Source organism: Sorex araneus, chromosome 4 (genome assembly GCF_027595985.1).
Source record: "Sorex araneus isolate mSorAra2 chromosome 4, mSorAra2.pri, whole genome shotgun sequence".
In the NCBI taxonomy this organism is placed as follows: Eukaryota; Metazoa; Chordata; class Mammalia; order Eulipotyphla; family Soricidae; genus Sorex; species Sorex araneus.
Window position 1 is genome coordinate 179336731 of NC_073305.1, and position 18940 is coordinate 179355670.

An 18940-nucleotide genomic window follows, 5' to 3' on the forward strand; every position below is an offset into this window, starting at 1 on the left:
TAGTACAGCAGGTAGGGCATTTGTTATGCATGAAGTCGACCCAGGTTTGATCTCAGTCACCCCTGTACCTCATCCCGAGCCACTCCAGGAGTGATCCCTGAGCATAGAGTCAGGGATAAGCCCCAAGCAATGCCAAGGATGGCCCCAAATTACAACAAGATCCACTTAAGAAAGAAAGAAAAAAAGAAAGAAAGAAAGAAAGAAAGAAAGAAAGAAAGAAGAAGAAAGAGAGAGAAAGAAAGAGAAAGAAAGAGAGAAAGAGATAAAGAGAGAAAGAAAGAAAGAAAGAGAGAGAGAAAGAAAGAAAGAGAGAGAAAGAAAGAAAGAAAGAAAGAAAGAAAGAAAGAAAGAAAGAAAGAAAGAAAGAAAGAAAGAAAGAAAGAAAGAAAGAAAGAGAAAAAGAAAGAAAGAAAGAAAATGAGGGCATAAGTATTCTCCATTCCAACTGAATGGGACTCTGTGGGTGATGGTGTCACCAAGGTAAAAGAAGAATTAAGGAGCAAGCACAAGGCTGAGAGTAACTACTCAGATAGCTGTTGCCGCCGGCTCTCATTATATTAGAGGTATTTACTGAGAGGTGGCCTGGATTAGTAAGGCACGCGTGTTTCTCAACAAACCGGGCCTGTGTGCACTTCTCAACCCAGTAAATAGCTCCATTGTACAGTCCCTGATCCCCATCTGAAAATGAGGCACGGTCTTGGCTTGTCCCTGGCCCTCCTGTTCCCAACTGAGGATAAAGAGGGCCGGTCCACTCTGAGTCTGAGAGTGCTGTGCCTCAGCGCTGGGTACTGACCTGTGAGGGGCTGAAATATCTGTTTTAAAAACTTGGTTTGGATAAATTGTTTTTGTTATTGTTAATAACTTGCTTCAGAGAACCTGCTTTGCCAGCGTTGTGTTGAAGTCTGGATATTAGAAGGTATGGACATGAACCTGTGCAGTAGGAAATCATAAAAGTTGTATGACTGAGAGGTTATGGATATGATATAAATGTGGAGGAATGATGGGTTCATCAGGGACACTTAACTTTATTTATTTATTTATTTTTACTTTTTGGGTCACACCTGGCGATGCTCAGGGGTTACTCCTGGCTCTGCACTCAGGAATTACCCCTGGCAGTGCGTGGAGGACCATATGGGATGCTGGGAATTGAACCCAGGTTGGCTGCGTGCAAGGCAAACGCCCTACCTGCTGTGCTATCGCTCCAGCCCCAAACTTTATTTATTTTTTAATTTTTTTTATTTTATAAAGTAGTGGGAGCTGGCTTTTAAGTCTTGAAAGCTTTTAAGACGTTTAAAAGCCAGACTCGGCAAAGTGGTCACGCGATATCTTACAGCCTACTTCTCCCTCTGGGAGAACCTGGCAAAACTACTGGGAGTTTCTTGCCCACATGGGAGAGCCTGGCAAGGTCCCCATGGTGTATTAATAGGCAAAAACCAGTAACAAGCTCAGTCTCATTCCTCTGACCCTGAAAGAGCCTCCAGTACGGCATCGTTGGGAAGGATGAGTAGAGAGAGGCTTCTAAAACCTGAGGGCTTGGACAAATGGAGATGTTACTGAGACTGCTCGAGAAATTCGACGATCAACAGGATGATGATGATGATGATGATGATGATGATGATGATGATGATGATGATGATGATGACGACAAAGTAGCAGCAGTTTGGACTGGAACAATGGCATAGCAGGTAGGATGTTTGCCTTGCACATGGCTGACCCGGGTTCAATTCTTCCATCCCTCTCAGAGAGCCCAGCAAGCTACCGAGAGTATCCCATCCACACAGCAAAAGCCTGGCAAGCTACCCGTGGCATATTTGATATGCTAAAAACAGTAGCAACAAGTCTCACAATGGAGACATTACTGGTGCCTGATTGAGCAAATTGATGAACAATGGGATGACAATGCTACAGTGCTACTTATAAAGTAGTTCACAATATTTGATTATGTTTACTATTCAAACACCTAACCCAAGCACCATTACACCTTCCTGCCATCATATTTTGGGTGTTTCCATCCAGAACCCCAATCCCTGCCCCAAAGCAGAACCAAAATAATATATTTCTCTCTAAGGTTGGTCACCTCTTACTTTGAATCCCATCAAATGGGGAAACTTAACTTTAAATGACCTCAACTTTGGGAGGGTTTACTGAGAATGTTTGGTCGGTGAAAGTTTATTTATTTTGTTTTAGGGACACACCAGCTAGCACTCAGGGCTGACTCTGGCTCTGTGCTCAGGGATGACTCCTGGTGGTCTTGGAGGAACATATGAGGTTTGGGGACCATCCTGGATCAGCCATAAGCAAGACAAGTGCCCTACTGAGGGCTTGATCACTCGGGCCCCAGGTAACCCTCTTTCTGCAAATCTGATCATTCTCCATAGACCTTGGCGCATTAGACCCCACCAGAGCAAGTCTGCACTTTCTGGGCACTGGCAGAGAATGAGCAGCTTCCAGTACACTTTACACCCACCACCGCAGCACCTGAGCTCTGCCAACATGGAGTGCCAGCAGCCAGGTACTGTCACTGCACTCACAGCTGATGTCTGTCTTACTCGGCTAACCCAACACTTCAAGAATCAACTTATCTCAATATAGGACATCTAAAACTCAGCTATGGATAACTTTGTAATCACGGTGCTGTTACTGACTGGATTCCACGGGACATCAAAAGACCACGTGGCCACCCACCAACAAGATGGTCAGACTTCTTCATCAAAGCCCTGAATGAATGATTTGAGGCTCTTCCTGTTCCTGGAGCGAGCAGATATTCATTGGGCTACACTTGCTCAAGACAGGGACAAATGGAGATGTTACTTGCGCCTGCTCGAGCAACTCGAAGATCAACAGGATGACAAGTGACAAGTGATACAAGTGATCATCAATTAGAATGATAGAAGTGAATTATCCTGAATAAATTATGCGCAGAGTGAATTTGCAGCAGACAAAGCAACCACCAGTTTTCTTCTGCGTTTCGACTTTCACAGCCCACAGATATTCCATCATTTCTTTCTAGAATGGTATAAGAGTTTTTTCTATTTTTACAATTTTATTACATCACTGTGAGAGAGTTACAAGCTTTCATGTTTGGGTTACAATCACACAGTGATCAAACATGTGAGTTATTGTTAAACTGATTAACAATAGCTTCTTAATTTGAGCCCTGTTCTCATTTCCCCCACTGTAATTTTGGATCTTGTAACCAGATAAACGATGGTTTCCCCAGGACCCTCTGCCTGTCTTCCTGCTTCCTTGGGACTTCTTTGAAGACAAAAGCCACTTGTCAGCACTCATCAGAAATGAGCATCCCAGTTGGTTTTGCATTTGTTGGTCTTTCCCTCGACTGAGATTATGAGAAAAGAGATGCTATTCCCTGAGTTTACATTTAAAACAAATTTAGCGAAGTGTCTGGTCCAGAGAAATTAAAGATATTTTTATTTGCAAACTTCATACATAACAACTACAAAGTTTTTCTCTGAAATTTGAAATGCTAGTCATAACATTTTATGTAGATCTTTTATTTAGTGGAGAACATTATAAGAATTTTGAAAAATGTATTGTTCACCAGAAAAGTAAAACAAACAGGTTCACAAGTCTTTTAATTAGTAATTAGTCATTTAATTAGTAATGCCAAAATGTACTGTTAAAAATTTTTACTAGGGGGCTGGAGCAATAGCACAGCGGGTAGGGCGTTTGCCTTGCACGCGGCCGACCCGGGTTCGATTCCCAGCATCCCATATGGTCCCCTGAGCACCGCCAGGGGTAATTCCTGAGTGCAGAGCCAGGAGTAACCCCTGTGCATCGCTGGGTGTGACCCAAAAAGCAAAACACAATAAAAAAATAAAAAAATTAAAAAAATTGCATTAAACATAATTTTGTAGCCTTGACATAGATCAAAATATTTCAGAGGCATCATTATATAAATATCAGCATATATATATTTGTCTTAATTAAGACCTGAAATGCAATTTCCCCCTACTGCTACTCTAGGTTAAGATATTCTCTACATTTTCAATTGGCTATTAAGTACATAACTTTGAAAACATATTGAAAAGGATTTTATACTATTTAAATTTGGGAAATGATGTATTTTTATTTTTAAAAATATTTCTTGGGTATAATTTAACTGCAGTAGGAAAAGTAAACATTTGAGAATGTTTGTGCTTACTAATATGACACTCAATAATAATATAGCTTGAGAAAAACAATGCCCTCAGAATTCCAGCAAATGCTATGTATTTATTATAATTATTTTTTTCTCAGTGCTATTTAGATCTGGGACTGGAGCGATAGCACAGCAGGTAGGGTGTTTGCTTTGCATGCGGCCGATCCGGGTTCGATTCCTCAGTCCCTCTCAGAGAGTCTGGCAAGCTACAGAGAGTATCCCGCCTGCATGGCAGAGCCTGGCAAGCTACCCGTGTCGTATTCGATATGCCAAAAACAGTAACAACAAATCTCACAATGGAGATATTACTGTTGCCCACTGGAGCAGATCGATGAACGGGACTACAGTGCTACAGTGCTATTTAGATCTAATAAACATATAACATTAAGTACAATATAAATAGCATATTAACTTAATATATATGTATATGTTTGTATATTTAAACTATAACATTAGCTAACACCTTCATCCTGTCACGTAATTAACATCATTCTGGATAAAATGCCATTATTAGAAATGGGAAAATCTGAATATTAAGTGACAGTGATATTGGTATCAAAAGTTGGGCCTGGAACCAAAGCTGCAAACAGATCTAAGTGAAAGATCATGTCTCTGATTTGATGGTACAATTGAAAACCTATATAATTTTTATCTCTTGTGCCTCTTTATAACCCCCTATTACTTTTCACTAACACTGTCAACATAAAAAGAAAAGTAGCTCAGAATATTAATGCAAATGAAATACAACCAAATATTTCTTTTTAAACATCTCATTCATATTAGTAGAAGGGAAAGTCAGGAAATCAAAAAAGAACTAAAACTATTACTAATTTCTTTATATCAATATAATTAATATTGATCATATAAAAACAATGACCAACTTTCTTGTGTTTGTTTACAGAACTGTTTTCCGTGTTTCAGTCAAATCTGAAGCCCCCAAACCCAAATACATTATTAGTGGGGGAAAAGAACCTAGAACTTAATAGATATAAGTAAAAGAATGATTTTTAAAGAACTACTTTTTTGGAGTGCTTTATTTGTTTCAAATGGCTGGTTTTAGACCACACAGAGCTGGAACTATTACAAGACTTTCTTACTGGCTGGAGTTATTTTGAAATGATTATAACATAAATAGAAACAGAAGTTTACTTTACTGAACTTCCTTTTAAGGACACCCAAGATTCAGAGCATTATAAAACCGAAAGACTTTCTAAGATCCTGTTTAACAGTAAAAGAAAGAAAGAGGATTTCAAGTTTCTGCCCATTCTTCACTCTCTCTTTGAGGAGTCCCTCTTACATTCTAAAAGAGTTTTAAAAAGGAAAAAAAAAAGATCTGGCGGTTACAGGAGCCTGGGAAGGGAACCAGCAAGCCTGACGTGGGAGTTCTGTTAACCACTGAAGTCAACTGTCAAACGCACAGAGGGAAGTTAATCTGGTAAAGATTATTACTTGTGCGTTAGGCAATTACTAACTGCTTCTTCCCAAGATCTAAATGCAATCACTGGATTGCTTGAAATAATTCACTGGCAAGGGGACAGCTATGACTCGCTGTCTATTTATGCCTCTGCCCACAGGCGTTTGTTTTCAGACTGAAGAGCTGAATGCAACATTACAAACTCTTGCACCAGAAGAACGAAAGTAAGATACTGCCACGAACAAGCAACGTTTCTCAGATACATAAGCACCCCTGCTCTCTCTATCTGTGTGGGCACAGCAGCGTGACTGAGTTCAAGATGAAACAAGTCAGAGTTGCTGCTTTAAATGAGGGGAAAACTTATCCTTCCGAGTCTACATGTGGCATGCACGTTTTTTGAGTTAGCAAGGATACTACTCTTTCCAAGTAATACAGAGAATCAAACACAGACACAGACACACACAGACACACACAGACACACACACACACACACACACTTTTTTTTGCACAACCCCCAGCTAGAAAACCTGAAGTTCACTTACTTGTCCTTTCTGCCAGGCTTCCACTATCTCGGCGTCTGTGTTCTTGCCTTCCAGGAGGGTTAGCTCCTGGGCCCAGGTGCTCAGGAGGGCATGGAACTGTCCCACGGCTTCTTCCAGCCGAGCCACTTGAGCCGAGAACTCCTGCTCGGAGAGGGCCATTTGGCTCACCAGGTTCTCCAGGCTGGTCTGCGTCTGCAGCACGCTGTCTTCCCACTGCTTCCAGTCGGCGCGCAGGGCCTGCATCTCTGCGTCCAGTCGCTCACACCCACCGGCGCTTGTGTTCTGTTTCACGGCCGGGGCCAGCGCCTCCACCCGGCTCAGGCGGCTTGCACCAATCTCTCTGGAATCCATCAGCTCCTGTAATGGAATATCGCCATGGTAACCGAGACGGGCCGTGAGTCACCGCACTGCAAGTTTCCAAATGTGTACAGAGAGGGACCCTGTCCCGCTAGGAAGTTTTAGCCAGGGTGCCACAAGGAGCCGGGATCAAGCCGGCTCACCCTCCGCTGAGTGATAATAGCCAGGAAAGGGCCTCGTGAGCACCAAGGCTGGGGGGCAAAGGCGGCTGAGGAATCTTCCCTGCTCCCAAACAGAGGCCCCAGGAGGCCTGACGCGCAACATTATGTGACACTGCTCTAATGCGAATTTCATAGCTGGCTGTCATGCTCTGCTCTTAAAAATATGTGAATTCATATTTCCCCGTAAGTCAAAAAGAACTACCGCAAAAGTGCTCTCTGTTCTTGGTCTCTAGTCCGTTCTCATCTGCTTCCAGAAGTGGGTGGCTAAACTCACCTTTCTTCCTACCAGGAATTACACTCAGTCCCCATAATGCGAGAATGAGTCCAACTCAAATATTGTGGTATCTTAAGTAAATATTTTTAGAATAATGGTATGACTATTTCAAGACATACTCTTAATCAAAAGTTTAAAATATCCTTTTAACGAGGCTCATAATTTGTTGTTATTTTTCCTTTTTGTGTGTTTTTGGGGCCACACCCGGTGGTGCTTAAGTGTTACTCCTGGCTCTGCACTCAGGAATCATTCCTGGTGGGTTTGGGGATAATATGGGGTGTTGGGGATCGAGCCTGGGTTGGCTGTGTGCAAGGGAAGCACCTGGCCAACTGTATTGTCTCTCTGACCTCTTATTTTCATTCTTAAAACGTCACTAGGAATTGAAAAAAAAGATAGTTATCACTTTGATTTTGTTTTGTTCTGTTTTGGGGTCACACCCAGTGATGCTCAAGGTTATTCCTGGCTCCACGCTCTGAAATAACTTCTGGTGGTGCTCAGGCGATTACATGGGATGCTGGGAGTGAAACGAGGCTGGCCACATGCAAGGCACTTGCCCTACCTGCTGTACTATCGCTCCGTCCCATCACGTTGTTCTTACAATGAATTTCTTGCAGTGCTAAGACTCAAACACAGATATAAGGCAGGTGCTCTGCCACTGAGCCACCCCCTCTCCCCCCAATTACAGCTTAAAGCACAGAAATATTCTACAGAAAATAAGGTGTATTAAAAAAAGAAAAACACCTGAACTTTGCATTGATGATTAGGTAAAATAGTAATAATTATTTCTGAAAATAATTCCCAAATTTCTTTCACTGCTAGACTTCATCTAGCAGTGGTATTGTTAAAGGCAGGAGTTTGTGAGTACTGATACTAAGTTAAGACTTCCCTCCTGAATTAAATAAAAGGAAAAGATCATCATGGAAAAATTTCAGTGAGAAAATAAATGGGACATTAATAATAGAAAAGCGGGTGGCTAAATAGGAGGAAAGCTTAACCCACTGTGTTAAAACATAAATTGTTTGACTATAAGATATTGTTCACATTTTGAGATTAGCTTAAAATAAATAAATTTCCTACGATTATATACGAGAGCCAGGTTTTTGCATAGATCATTGAAGTGTTAAGTTACAAGAGAATCCAAAGTATAGCACATGAAATTCTGACTTGCTAGGGCTTACTCCTGTCTCTGCACTCAGAAATTCCGCTTGGCAGTGCTGAGGGCCCACAGGAGATGCTGTGGATCAGAACAGCTGCATGCAAGGCAAGTGCCCACCCGCTGTACTATTGCTCTAGGCCCTGAAACTCAGTGAAACACACATATTCATCCTTTTCTGCAGCAAGAGTATCTGATTAACTTTCCATGTTTATCAGCATGTGGCATCAGTAATAGTTTGAAGAAAAATGGCAATTTTGGAAAGAGACCCATGCCTAACTAATTAAGTGCTTATTATTGCCTTTGTGAGTGATTTCATATTTGCAGTTTATCAACTGTCCAAATAAAGGTTCCCAAAATACTCTTGTGCCTTGGCCCAGTTTTCTTTGGCACAGTGACAGGGCACTGCAGTGGAGAGATGACTCTCTCCACTCATCTAGATTTTGGATAAGGACACCATCATTTCAAAGTGTTTTGAAATGACTTTTGCATGCCTGTCCTTGTCTTACTATGAAACACATTAAAAATATGATGCACACACACACTGTTACACAGGTACTTTGCTGAGAGGTTGTATATCTCTGAGTTTGTCTGAGTTAGGCAGAGGGCAGCTTGGGCAAGGAAGCATGGGGGAGGTGTTTTTTATCCTTCCTTTTGCATTTTCTCAGCACCCAGAATCTGTTCAGCACAGATGGGAGGACCCAGCCTCTGCCTGACTCATTTTCTTCTCCTCAAATTCTAGTCCTTACCCCCTGATCTATCTCTTATATTTCCTCTTATGATTTTGATTTTTGAAGTAGTGAATAAAAATACTTCAAAACAAGAGCACTGGGCCACATGGGAAGCAACTTTTGAAAACAATTCTCACAGTGGGTAGGGTGTCTGCCTTGCATGCAGCCAACCTGGGTTCGATTCCTCCATCCCTCTCAGAGAGTCCGGCAAGCTACCAAGAGTACCCCGTCTGCATGGCAGAGCCTGGCAAGCTCCCTGTGGCATATTCAATATGCCAAAAACAGTAATAACAAGTCTCACAATGGAGACGTTACTGGTGCCCACTCAAACAAATCAATGAACAACTGGATGACAGTGCTACGACTGTGCTATCACCATTCCCAAACAGGAACCCCCCTCAGTAGTGACCACCCACCCACCATTTGCTCCCACCCTCTGGAGGCTCATCATCCTAAGAGGCCAGCAGTGGAGGTCCCAGGGTCTTTTCTCTAAGTGGGCGCCACATCCTTCCCCCAAGGCGTGGGTGGCAAGGCCTCTCTGGCCTTCCTCATTTTCTTTGTCTTTCCTTTTCTCCCCGTCCCTTTCAGATCTTCTGTGGTTCCTGGAATCAATGAATCGAATACAGGCAGTGGCTGCATTTCAGGCCTGGGCCGCTTGTTCTCTCTGCTCTCTCCCTTACTCTTCCCGGTTCCATTTATTCTGGGAGCTTCAACAGTAGGTGGATGATTCTGCCTTTGAGCGTCAGTCCCACTCCCTAACCTGACATTCACACCTGAGAGTTCAGCTGCCTCCCAGACTTAGCCCCAGGCACTCTGGATGCCATGGGTCACCACCGAACACTTTGTCTTTCCTCCACGGTACCCCATCTCCTCTGCACGGACTTGTTAATCTAAGACGGAGGCAGAGTTCCTGGCTCTAGGGGCAATTCCGTCTCATCTCCACAATCTTATGAGTGCATCTATAGGGAAGGCATGGAGATGCCTTTCCCCTCTCCTCCCCTCAACTCCCCTCTCGTTCCCTCCCCCTTCCTTCTTCCCTCCTCTCCTTCCATCTCTCCCTTTTCTTCCCTCCATTCTGCTTTTCACCTCCCCTCTCCTTTCTTCAATTTTCTCTTCCTGTCTACACCTGGCAGTGCTCAAGGACTCCTCTGGACAGTGCTCAGAGTCGGTTCCTGGTGGTTATGGGGGTCCATGCAGTCTTGGGGTCTGAAAGTGAAGCATGTGCTCCAACCCTTTGAGTAGATCTCCCTGGCCCACCGCACTAAGTACTCCATGTGCTTGATCTAACTTTGTACTTACAATCCCATTGAGTGTCAGGTAACTACATTATTATTTTTACCAATAAAAATACAAGTCTTGAGAGTTAGAGATGGATAGAACAGGCACACGGGCAGTCTCAGATGCTGCATATAGTTCTGCAAGAATTTATGGAGTGATTTCTGAGCCTCTAGCCAGGAGTGAGCCCTAAGCGCCTCAAAACCCAATAAATAAATGCATTAAAAACTCAGAATTGAGGACTGCAAGTGCACCAAGACCCATGAAGTAAATCAGTAGAGAGAGGGTGCAGGATGGGTCTCTGACTCCGGCACCTGAATCTGAATGCAGAGTGTTCAGATTCTGTTCTTCCAAACTGCATTTCTTATAGGATGCTTGGAAGGAACAGTTTTCTTCCAAACTGTCATGTAGAATGTGAGTAACAACAGCATTTGCCACTACATTGAAAGATCCTTGAAGGACTCCCAATCCTGAGTGCATGAAGAAATGGGGATATGAATAAAAGGGAATATTACTGACAACTGTCTCAAAGAAATATTTTAAAGAAGTATAAAGACAATATGGCTTCAAATGCAGTTTTACTTCCTCTTTCTGCAATGTTAGACTATCTCTTTTAAAGCCTGTGAGGTCATTCAAGAAAACCTTTTTGTTGTTGTTATTTGTTTTCCCCCACATCCAATTGTTTTCAGGGCTTGCTCTCAGCTCTGTGCTTAGGGATCATTCCTGGAAAGGCTCAGGGATCAAATCAGAGTCAACCATGTGCAGGGAAAGTGTCCCTGGTACTATCATTCCAGTCCCTATATTGTAAGGTTTAAGGAAAATACTTTTTAATTTCTTGGAAATAAATCCTCAAAATGTAGTTACTATTGGTTGCGCTCTCAGCTATGTTCTTTCTCTCTTGAACATGAATCTCTCTCTGTTTTTTTCCACTCTGAAGAACCCCAGGTACTTTCTTGAGTATGTGTTTCCTCTCTATCCCCCCTGTTAGGTCTTTCTTCCTAAGTTTAGCTCAATGAAACTACCTTGATTCACTGGAAAATGGAGTTATTATTGTTATCAATCATTTGTTCCAATCATCAGGGATAAGAACTTAATTTCATCACTATTTAAATTGTGATTATAATCTATGACTTTCTATGGGAAGATAAAAGGATTGCAAGTGAACAATCAAGCAACAGGAAAGGAATTACACTAAATCTCTAGCTCCCACAGATGTGTTAATTTCTATTTTCTATGTTGTCCATATAAGGAGCAAATGTGGTGATAGTTTTAATGTCCTTTAAAGTATTTTCTTCTATATCGTTTTCCTGTTGACCTGGAGACCAGAACAAAACAGCATAATGACATTTCTAAGTTATTGCTCAAATACATTTATCTAAGTCAGTTCACAAACTTTCTTCTACTACATAAAAAAAAAAAACAGTATTTGACTTTGTCATTCCACCATGGCAGCAAGGTATAGTTTTTGGTTTCTGGTGCTGCAATAAAAGACATACCAGAAGCAAATAAATGGCTCATGTTCCATTTTGCCCAGAAGCTAAAGTGTCTTGAATTCTCTTTATTCTCTTAAATCTGTTTAAAATTAATGAGATTCAGAGGTTGCAGGACACCAACAGACAATAAATTGGAAGGAAGCATTTTAAATTTTAAACAGAATTTTACCCACTATACATATGTATATATATGTATGTATACATACTATTTTTCATATCTGAGATATGTTGTACTCAAGAACCAATAAAGAGTGAAGTAGTAACAGCTATCCCTTTTCTGACCTTAATTTTAGACAACTTTTTCTGAGTGGCTGATGAATCTCCAGACATATCCGACCAGCGATGAAGCTCTTCCTTCGCCGAATGGAGCCAATCGGTGAATTCCTGGACTGCATCCAGATACATGAGGTGTTCTTTCACCAACTCTTCCACATTCCGCATCTTCTCCTAGGAATCAGGGAAAAGGATACTTCAGCAGCAGCTCTTACTGAGAATAGGAAATCACACAACAGGTCAGGTGACTGGTCTCTTAGTCCTCTCAGAGGACATCATTCTTTTTTGTTGTTTGTTTGTTTCTTTTTTGGATCACACCCGGTGATGCACAGTGGTTATTCCTGGCTCTGCACTCAGGAATTACTCTTGGCTGTGCTCAGGGGGACCATATAGGATTCTGGGAACTGAACCCACGTAGGCCGCATGCAAGGCAAACGACCTACTGGCTGTGCTATTGTTCCAGTCCCTCATTCTTATTTATGAATGTTTTTTATAGATAGTAAATTACGTTGAAAATATGAAATCTTGAGTAGGCTGAAAGACTCTGAGGAGACAAACATGAATTTTTTTGTGCTTAGCATAAATACCTATTTTTAGTGAATACAAGCCAATATCCCTTACTAATAATTCATCTCATAAAATGACCACAATAACTAGTGTTATTATTGAAGCAATGACTTATATTGCTTTTGTGTATAGCATTCTGCTCAGCCCTTTATTTACAATTACTCATCTAAGATTCACAATGGTACTGTGATGTAGAAACTACTACTATCACCATTTTATAGGACAGGACACAAGCGGAGGATACAGAAGCCAAGAAAACCCTCTTATGCTGCACCATTGAAAAACAAAACCAAAAGCAAAATTCAAGGTTGGTAGGTTGGTACTTTAAATTCTAGTCATAGTTCTCAAACATTAACAAAATTAAGATATGTGGATAAACAACTATACTTGCTAATAATTTTAGTATTCATAGCACAAATGAAAATGCTTATTTTCATTAGCATTAGCATTTCATTATTATTGCTACAAATAGACACTAAAAAATCAAGAAGAAAAGTAATGGTTCAGAGATAGAAATGAAAAAATAAACCTCGATGTGACAGGTAATCTTGAAAATATAAAAAGAAATCTTACTGATGAGAAATAAAAACAATATTATTCAAATGATTAAAATCAGGGCATATCCTTCCCATCCCAATAGAGCTCCAGCAGCCGAAAACCTCCACAACCATCACTGCCGTGCTCACGGCTGCTCTTCACAGACTCAGACTGACATCTCTAAGCTCCCTGAGAGCAGGAGTGAATCTCCTCCCCCCACTTCCCAAGTTTTCCAGTAGCTTGGAAGTCACCCACAAATTGCCCCTGGAGCCACATAATCTCATCAATGGCCAAGATCCAGAGACTCAGAAATAAAGCTCCCAGAAGAGAGCTACAAAGGCCTTACCAATGAACGAATCTGCTGTATAATCATTATCCTAAATTTCAGAATTCCTGAACCTCTCATACTCTACACCACTGTTGTACCAAGAATATCACACAACATTTGAATGGACCTAGAAAACATGTTTGCAATCCCTTATACAAGGGCTTAATGACTCCAGGATGAAATACAACAAGCTTCACACACTTTCCTCTAAGGAAACTTGATTGAATCAATTTTAGCGAGTTATTCATAACAAGCTATAAAAAATAAAGGTTTTGGTTCTGTTTTGGGGGGCACATTTTAGGATTGGGGGTGAAAAAATTAAAATAATGGTGATGATAAGGTGCAACGGTGGTGGGACTGGTGTTTGAATATTAAATATAATGAATTAATGTGGACAACTTTATAAAAATAAAATTAAATTTATAAAAATCAGGGTATAATCAGACCTATATCTAATGTAATAATTCATAATGGAAACTGAAGTAAAAAACTTAATAGTGATATTTGAGGGCCAAAGCCTACAGAAGTTACTTGTCTTTTATGCAGGAGGCCCAAAGTTTTTGTTTGTTTGTTTCTCATCTTTGGTGGTGTGTGTGTGTTGGAGGGGAGAAATACTCTTTTCAGGTTATGCTGTAGGCTTTGTGCTCAAGGATCACTCATGGTATTGGTGAAACGTACAGTACTGGGGATTGAAGTGGGGTCCAACCTCATGCAAGACAAGTGCCTTAACCCCAGCACAATCTCTCTAGATACACAGCCTAGATTTGATCCTTGGCACTGCATGGTCCTCTGAACACTGCTGGGAATGACCCCTGAGCTGGAAATGATCCCTGAGCTCTACTGAATATGGCCAAGCCTCTTCCCCACCAAATAAAGTAGTGATATTTGGGGCACAGATCATCTTACAACAACAATGAATGAGTTGACTAACATCCAGCATAGACAAAGATGAAAAAATGTAAATAAAAACACTGGGGAGAGAGAGAGAGAGAGAGAGAGAGAGAGAGAGAGAGAGAGAGAGAGAGAGAGAGAGAGAGAGAGAGAGAGCACAAAACTTTCATGGTACCAATTCCCCAGATCATTCCACCACAAGTTGCTCTTGACTGGTGTTTTCAGTTTTCCTTTTCTCTTTTTGGCTTTTTGGATCACACTCAGCCATGCTCAGGGCTGACTCCTGGCTCTACACTTAGGAATCACTTCTGATGGTGCACGGGGGATCACATGGGACCCAGGGATCGAACTCAGGTTGGCCGCAAGCAAGGCAAACATCCAACTCACTGTACTGTGGCTCTGTTTCCCCCAGTTTTCTCCTCAATGGAAGGCACTAACCTTGGCGACCGTGGTTATGTCATTAAACTGTGTTTTCAGTTCCTCCTGGGCTGCTTCCTTAAGGGACTCGTCTTCAGTTTTCTGGAAGAGCTCCCTGGCCTTTGCGGTGAGGCGGTGCAGGGCTCCCGTGTGGTCTTCTGCCTCTGACACAATGCCCTGGAAATGGTCCAGAAGGGCGAACTTCTCTTTCAGCCCCGGCTGTGGTTCTAAGGGGTGTTCTACCTTCCGATCCACGGACTCCATCCACTGCTCCAGTTGGTTTTTCCATTCTAGATAGTCATTCCACTGACTGATCACAGACTCCAAAGTGCTAGAATCAATATCCCGTAGAAAAATGGAATGTCACACTTATGAAATAAGTAATACAACTAGAAAAATCTCTCCCAAATGTGAGCTGTCTGAGTGAGGAATGTCGTAAGGGAGGATAATGTGGCTGGAAGAGCAGGAAAAATATTGTGTGAATCCACAATACCATTCACACACATACACAAACACACACATTCATGCACTCATGCTCACATACACAAAAAAGAAAGGAAGCAATAGAAAAGACAAGAACAGCAGGAAACCTTCATATGTGCTTGCTTTATACCTGCTCTTACACTTCACAGATGAGTCTCAATCTTTCAAAAGATCCAGGAGGGTAATTCCAGCATTGACTTAATACTTTCTTTTGTGTCAATAGAAGCCTCATCATACATATCCCATAAAGCTCCCATCTTTCCTCAAAGAACTTTCTAGAAAGTTCAAATCAATATCACCTTTCCATAAGCAACCACAGAACCTGCATTCTTTTCCTGTCCCACGGAGTTTTAGCAACACAATCTGAGTCAGAAACTATTTTGGAATGTACTCTATGCTAGACTATGAGTACTCGTAGGACAAAAATACTTTGTTTTGTTTCATTATTTTAGCTCAACCATTTGAACATTGCTTAATACGAAGCTGTCATTTGATTTCTTGTCAAGACAGAGTCCAGGATCTGTTTCTGTTTCTTGCATTTTATGTTTAATTTTAACATCCATTATATAGTTGTGTTATATTTATTCATCCATTTTCACATTTATTTTAACGAAACTGACCTCTTCCTAAGCACTGGAGAGTTGATATGCTGTATTTAAAGATGGAATCTTGCTGAGTCTATATTGCATTCAAGATTCCATGACATTATAAAGATGTAAAAATGTACACATACCACATACTCACACACATAAACATACACACACACATAAACACACACATACACCACAGAGCAAATAAACAAATCAAGCCAGTGTTTGTCCTGATAGAAAACCAAGGGATGTAAGACCAGTCATGCATAAAAATAGCTATCTCTAACCCAGAACAACCTCAGGACCGGCCCATCTTACTAAGATTCCGAATTTTGTTAAGGCAAATATTCAGAAGAAGTAGACTCTACCTCTGAGCGTAGACTGCAGAGCTCATGATGTTAGCCCACACATCTTTCAGGGTCTGGAGCTGAGTCTGAATCACCTTCTGACCCTCCTTGTTGCTACTTCTCAAGGCCTGTTCTCCTTTGCCAATCGCCATATTCAATTTAACTTCTCCTTCCCCTTTCATCAGGAGGATATCCTGGAAGAGAAGGGTGAATACTTGTCATCAAGAGTACTGAAACCTTTGATGTTTTTACAAAAAGATTCTGTTTTCCATGAGAGTAAGGTAGGGAATCACATTTTGGGGAGCAGTGTTTTAAAACATCAGCAACAACACAATGCCCAAGTCCTATTCCAAAATACCATTTCATTTAAATATCAGGAATCAAGACTCCTGGACTCAAATATTCTTTAATTTAAAGTCTTGGAAAACTTTTGGACCCTCAGTTTAGAAGTGATGCTGGTTTCTTTTCCTTTGCTTCACAGTAAAAGAGAAATCATTTGGGAAGTGGAAGCACATGTGTGACCAGTCCTGTCATCATTGCCTGACTAAGTCCTATCTTTCTAGGCCAACTTCATAGATGTCTTTCAAGACTGGTGACTGGTAATACTCTTTGTGCTTCAGAGATCCCATCTGCTTCAATCCACATTATACTTTTTTTTTTTTGCTTTTTGGGTCACACCCGGCAATACACAGGGGTCACTCCTGGCTCTGCACTCAGGAATTATCCCTGGCGGTACTCAGGGGACCATATGGGATACTGGGAATCTTACTCGGGTCAGCTGCGTGCAAGGTAAATGCCCTCCCTGCTGTGCTATCACTCCAGCCCCTCAATCCACATTATACTTAAGGTAACAATTTGGAGGGGGAGGGATGGGGAGGTTGTGTCATACCCACAGTGCTCAGGGATCCACCTGGCTTTGTGCTTAGGGGTTAGCCCTAATGTGTGTACCATCTCTCCAGCTCCGACAACTCATAACAATAAAGCTACTCTGTAACTAGGCTGTCCTAGCCAGCAAAGACTAAATTTCACCTCTAGGTTCCCAGCACTAGAAGTAGAGGATGTTTGCAGAAAAGTTCACCAACCAAAACTGAAGTCCAGTTTAAAGCTATGGAACAAAAATATGTTCTCCTCCACAGGAGAGAAGTAAGTCTTCTCTCTCTACCCAAGTTCTCCCATCTGGTCCATGGGACCCTCGCTTAGAGGCTCACGGAATGACAGGCTCCAGCCCCGACATTTGTCATCCGTTTGGATGAGTCCTGGGGGAGCGATGGATGTAGCGTTGGACGCAAGGCGTACCTGGATTTGGGAGAGCCGTTTCTCCAGGGCGTCCTTGCTTCCGGTCGTGCTCTCTGCCCAGGACAGTCTGTCCTGCACGCCTTTCACCCAGGACCACATGCTCTGCAGGGCGTCCTCCAGCCCCTCGTGCTCCTGCAGGGCCAGCTGGCAGCCGCGGAGCTTCTCCTTGGTCATTCGGAGCAGGTTCTGGTAGCCAGAGAAGAGCTGGGAGCACAGCCGGGCCTCCTTGCCGCCCCCGCGGCCGTCCTCGCTGAGGACCTGCCCTCGCTGGGAAAGCTTATCAAGCGACTCTCTAGAGCAAACAGAAAGGCCGTATTTTGAATCCTGACACTCAGCCACGCAGGGGAGGGACGAATGGTTGTTGATGTTGGAGCCAGAACCAGACGAGGGCTCACAGATGACAGGCCTGTCCCAGGGAAGAGGCGGGTGGGGCTGGGCTGCTCCCAGGGCACTCAGTACCATCTGGGAAGGGTTGCCCGAACCATGGGGAGGTCTGACCATGTCTGTGCGGGCTGAGGTCCAAGCCAGCCCTGCTACTAGCGATTCGTTTCAGAAACGGGCCGGGCCTGTCTGTCTGTCTGTCGCATGGCTCAGTTCTTATTTATACTCTTACCACGAGCTGCTCTGAGAAACTCCCCCAAACATTCTTTTGTATATAATGGAGATTCCTCCTTTATATAAACCTTCTAGTTCTCTGCTTTCTCCCCTCCTTCTTTTCCATTTGGCTCCTTTCTTTGCTTCCATAGAGACATTCCGAGGACTGTTGGAGCCAGTGTGCCCTCTGCCTTGTACTTCTGTCATATTCCAAACCCCCAGCTCGTCCCCGTTCTGACTCAGTTTACCAGATGTCCACCTTCTAGAAAAGTCAGGTGTTCACATGCATCTCACATGCCCAAGGCCCAATATAATTGCCGACAGACAAAAAAAAAATGAGATCACCGTGATTATCCTTATGGTCATCATCAAATCTTTCAGAAGGACATTTGAGACATGTGTTCCTTTCATGGACACTTTGGTCATCTCAGTTTGGAAGTTTGTTAATTGCTGGGAGGGAAAATGCCATCCTATGGGAAACATAGGCTTCATCCTTCTGCCGAGTTCAGATTTCTTCCCAGCACCCCTATTGGGAAATTCCTGCTACCAGAAGGACAGATGCCTGAACACACATTGTCTTTGCAAGGCCTCTCTATGACTTTGACAATGTTGCATCTGCTGGAAAAATCTATAATGTTTATACTCAGCAATCTATTTTCTGAAGCCAAAAAGGCACTCAGCAACAACGTAAGAGAGTAATTTACAACAACGGCAAACACTTGTCATTGCAAGAATTGTTGAGTGACTGCGAGATATGAAAGGATTCACAAATGTAGGGGACTGGCTGAGAAATACAGGACATGAGTATGATTAATGTACATTAAAACCATAAGTGTTAATATCCTTGCAAACACATAAGCTACAATAAAATATAGAATATTTCTCTAAGATATCTGAAGTACTGGAAATTTGATGATCAGTTAAAAGTCTAGGGGTCTGGAAGGAGCAAGCAGCCCAGGTGACCAGCAAAGGAACGTGGGACTGTCCAGGGGCCCAGAGAAGTAGCCACTTAGGAAAAAAAACACATGGAAGCTCTTAGCAGATAGTCCCAGATACCA

General features: G+C 42.3%; 1 protein-coding gene across 17 annotated transcripts in view; it reads right to left on the bottom strand.

The window, feature by feature from the left end:
• The window catches only part of SYNE1 (spectrin repeat containing nuclear envelope protein 1), a 561745-nt gene that overhangs the window by 280563 nt on the left and 262242 nt on the right, over positions 1-18940 (bottom strand). For all 17 annotated transcript variants that reach the window (XM_055134197.1, XM_055134196.1, XM_055134206.1 and 14 more), the window contains 5 exons: positions 17289-17580; positions 16014-16186; positions 14594-14903; positions 11842-12006; positions 6116-6472 (listed from right to left, as the gene is read on the bottom strand). In XM_055134197.1, the coding sequence (XP_054990172.1) occupies positions 6116-6472; positions 11842-12006; positions 14594-14903; positions 16014-16186; positions 17289-17580 (1297 nt within the window). The remainder of the gene's footprint in view (positions 1-6115; positions 6473-11841; positions 12007-14593; positions 14904-16013; positions 16187-17288; positions 17581-18940) is intronic.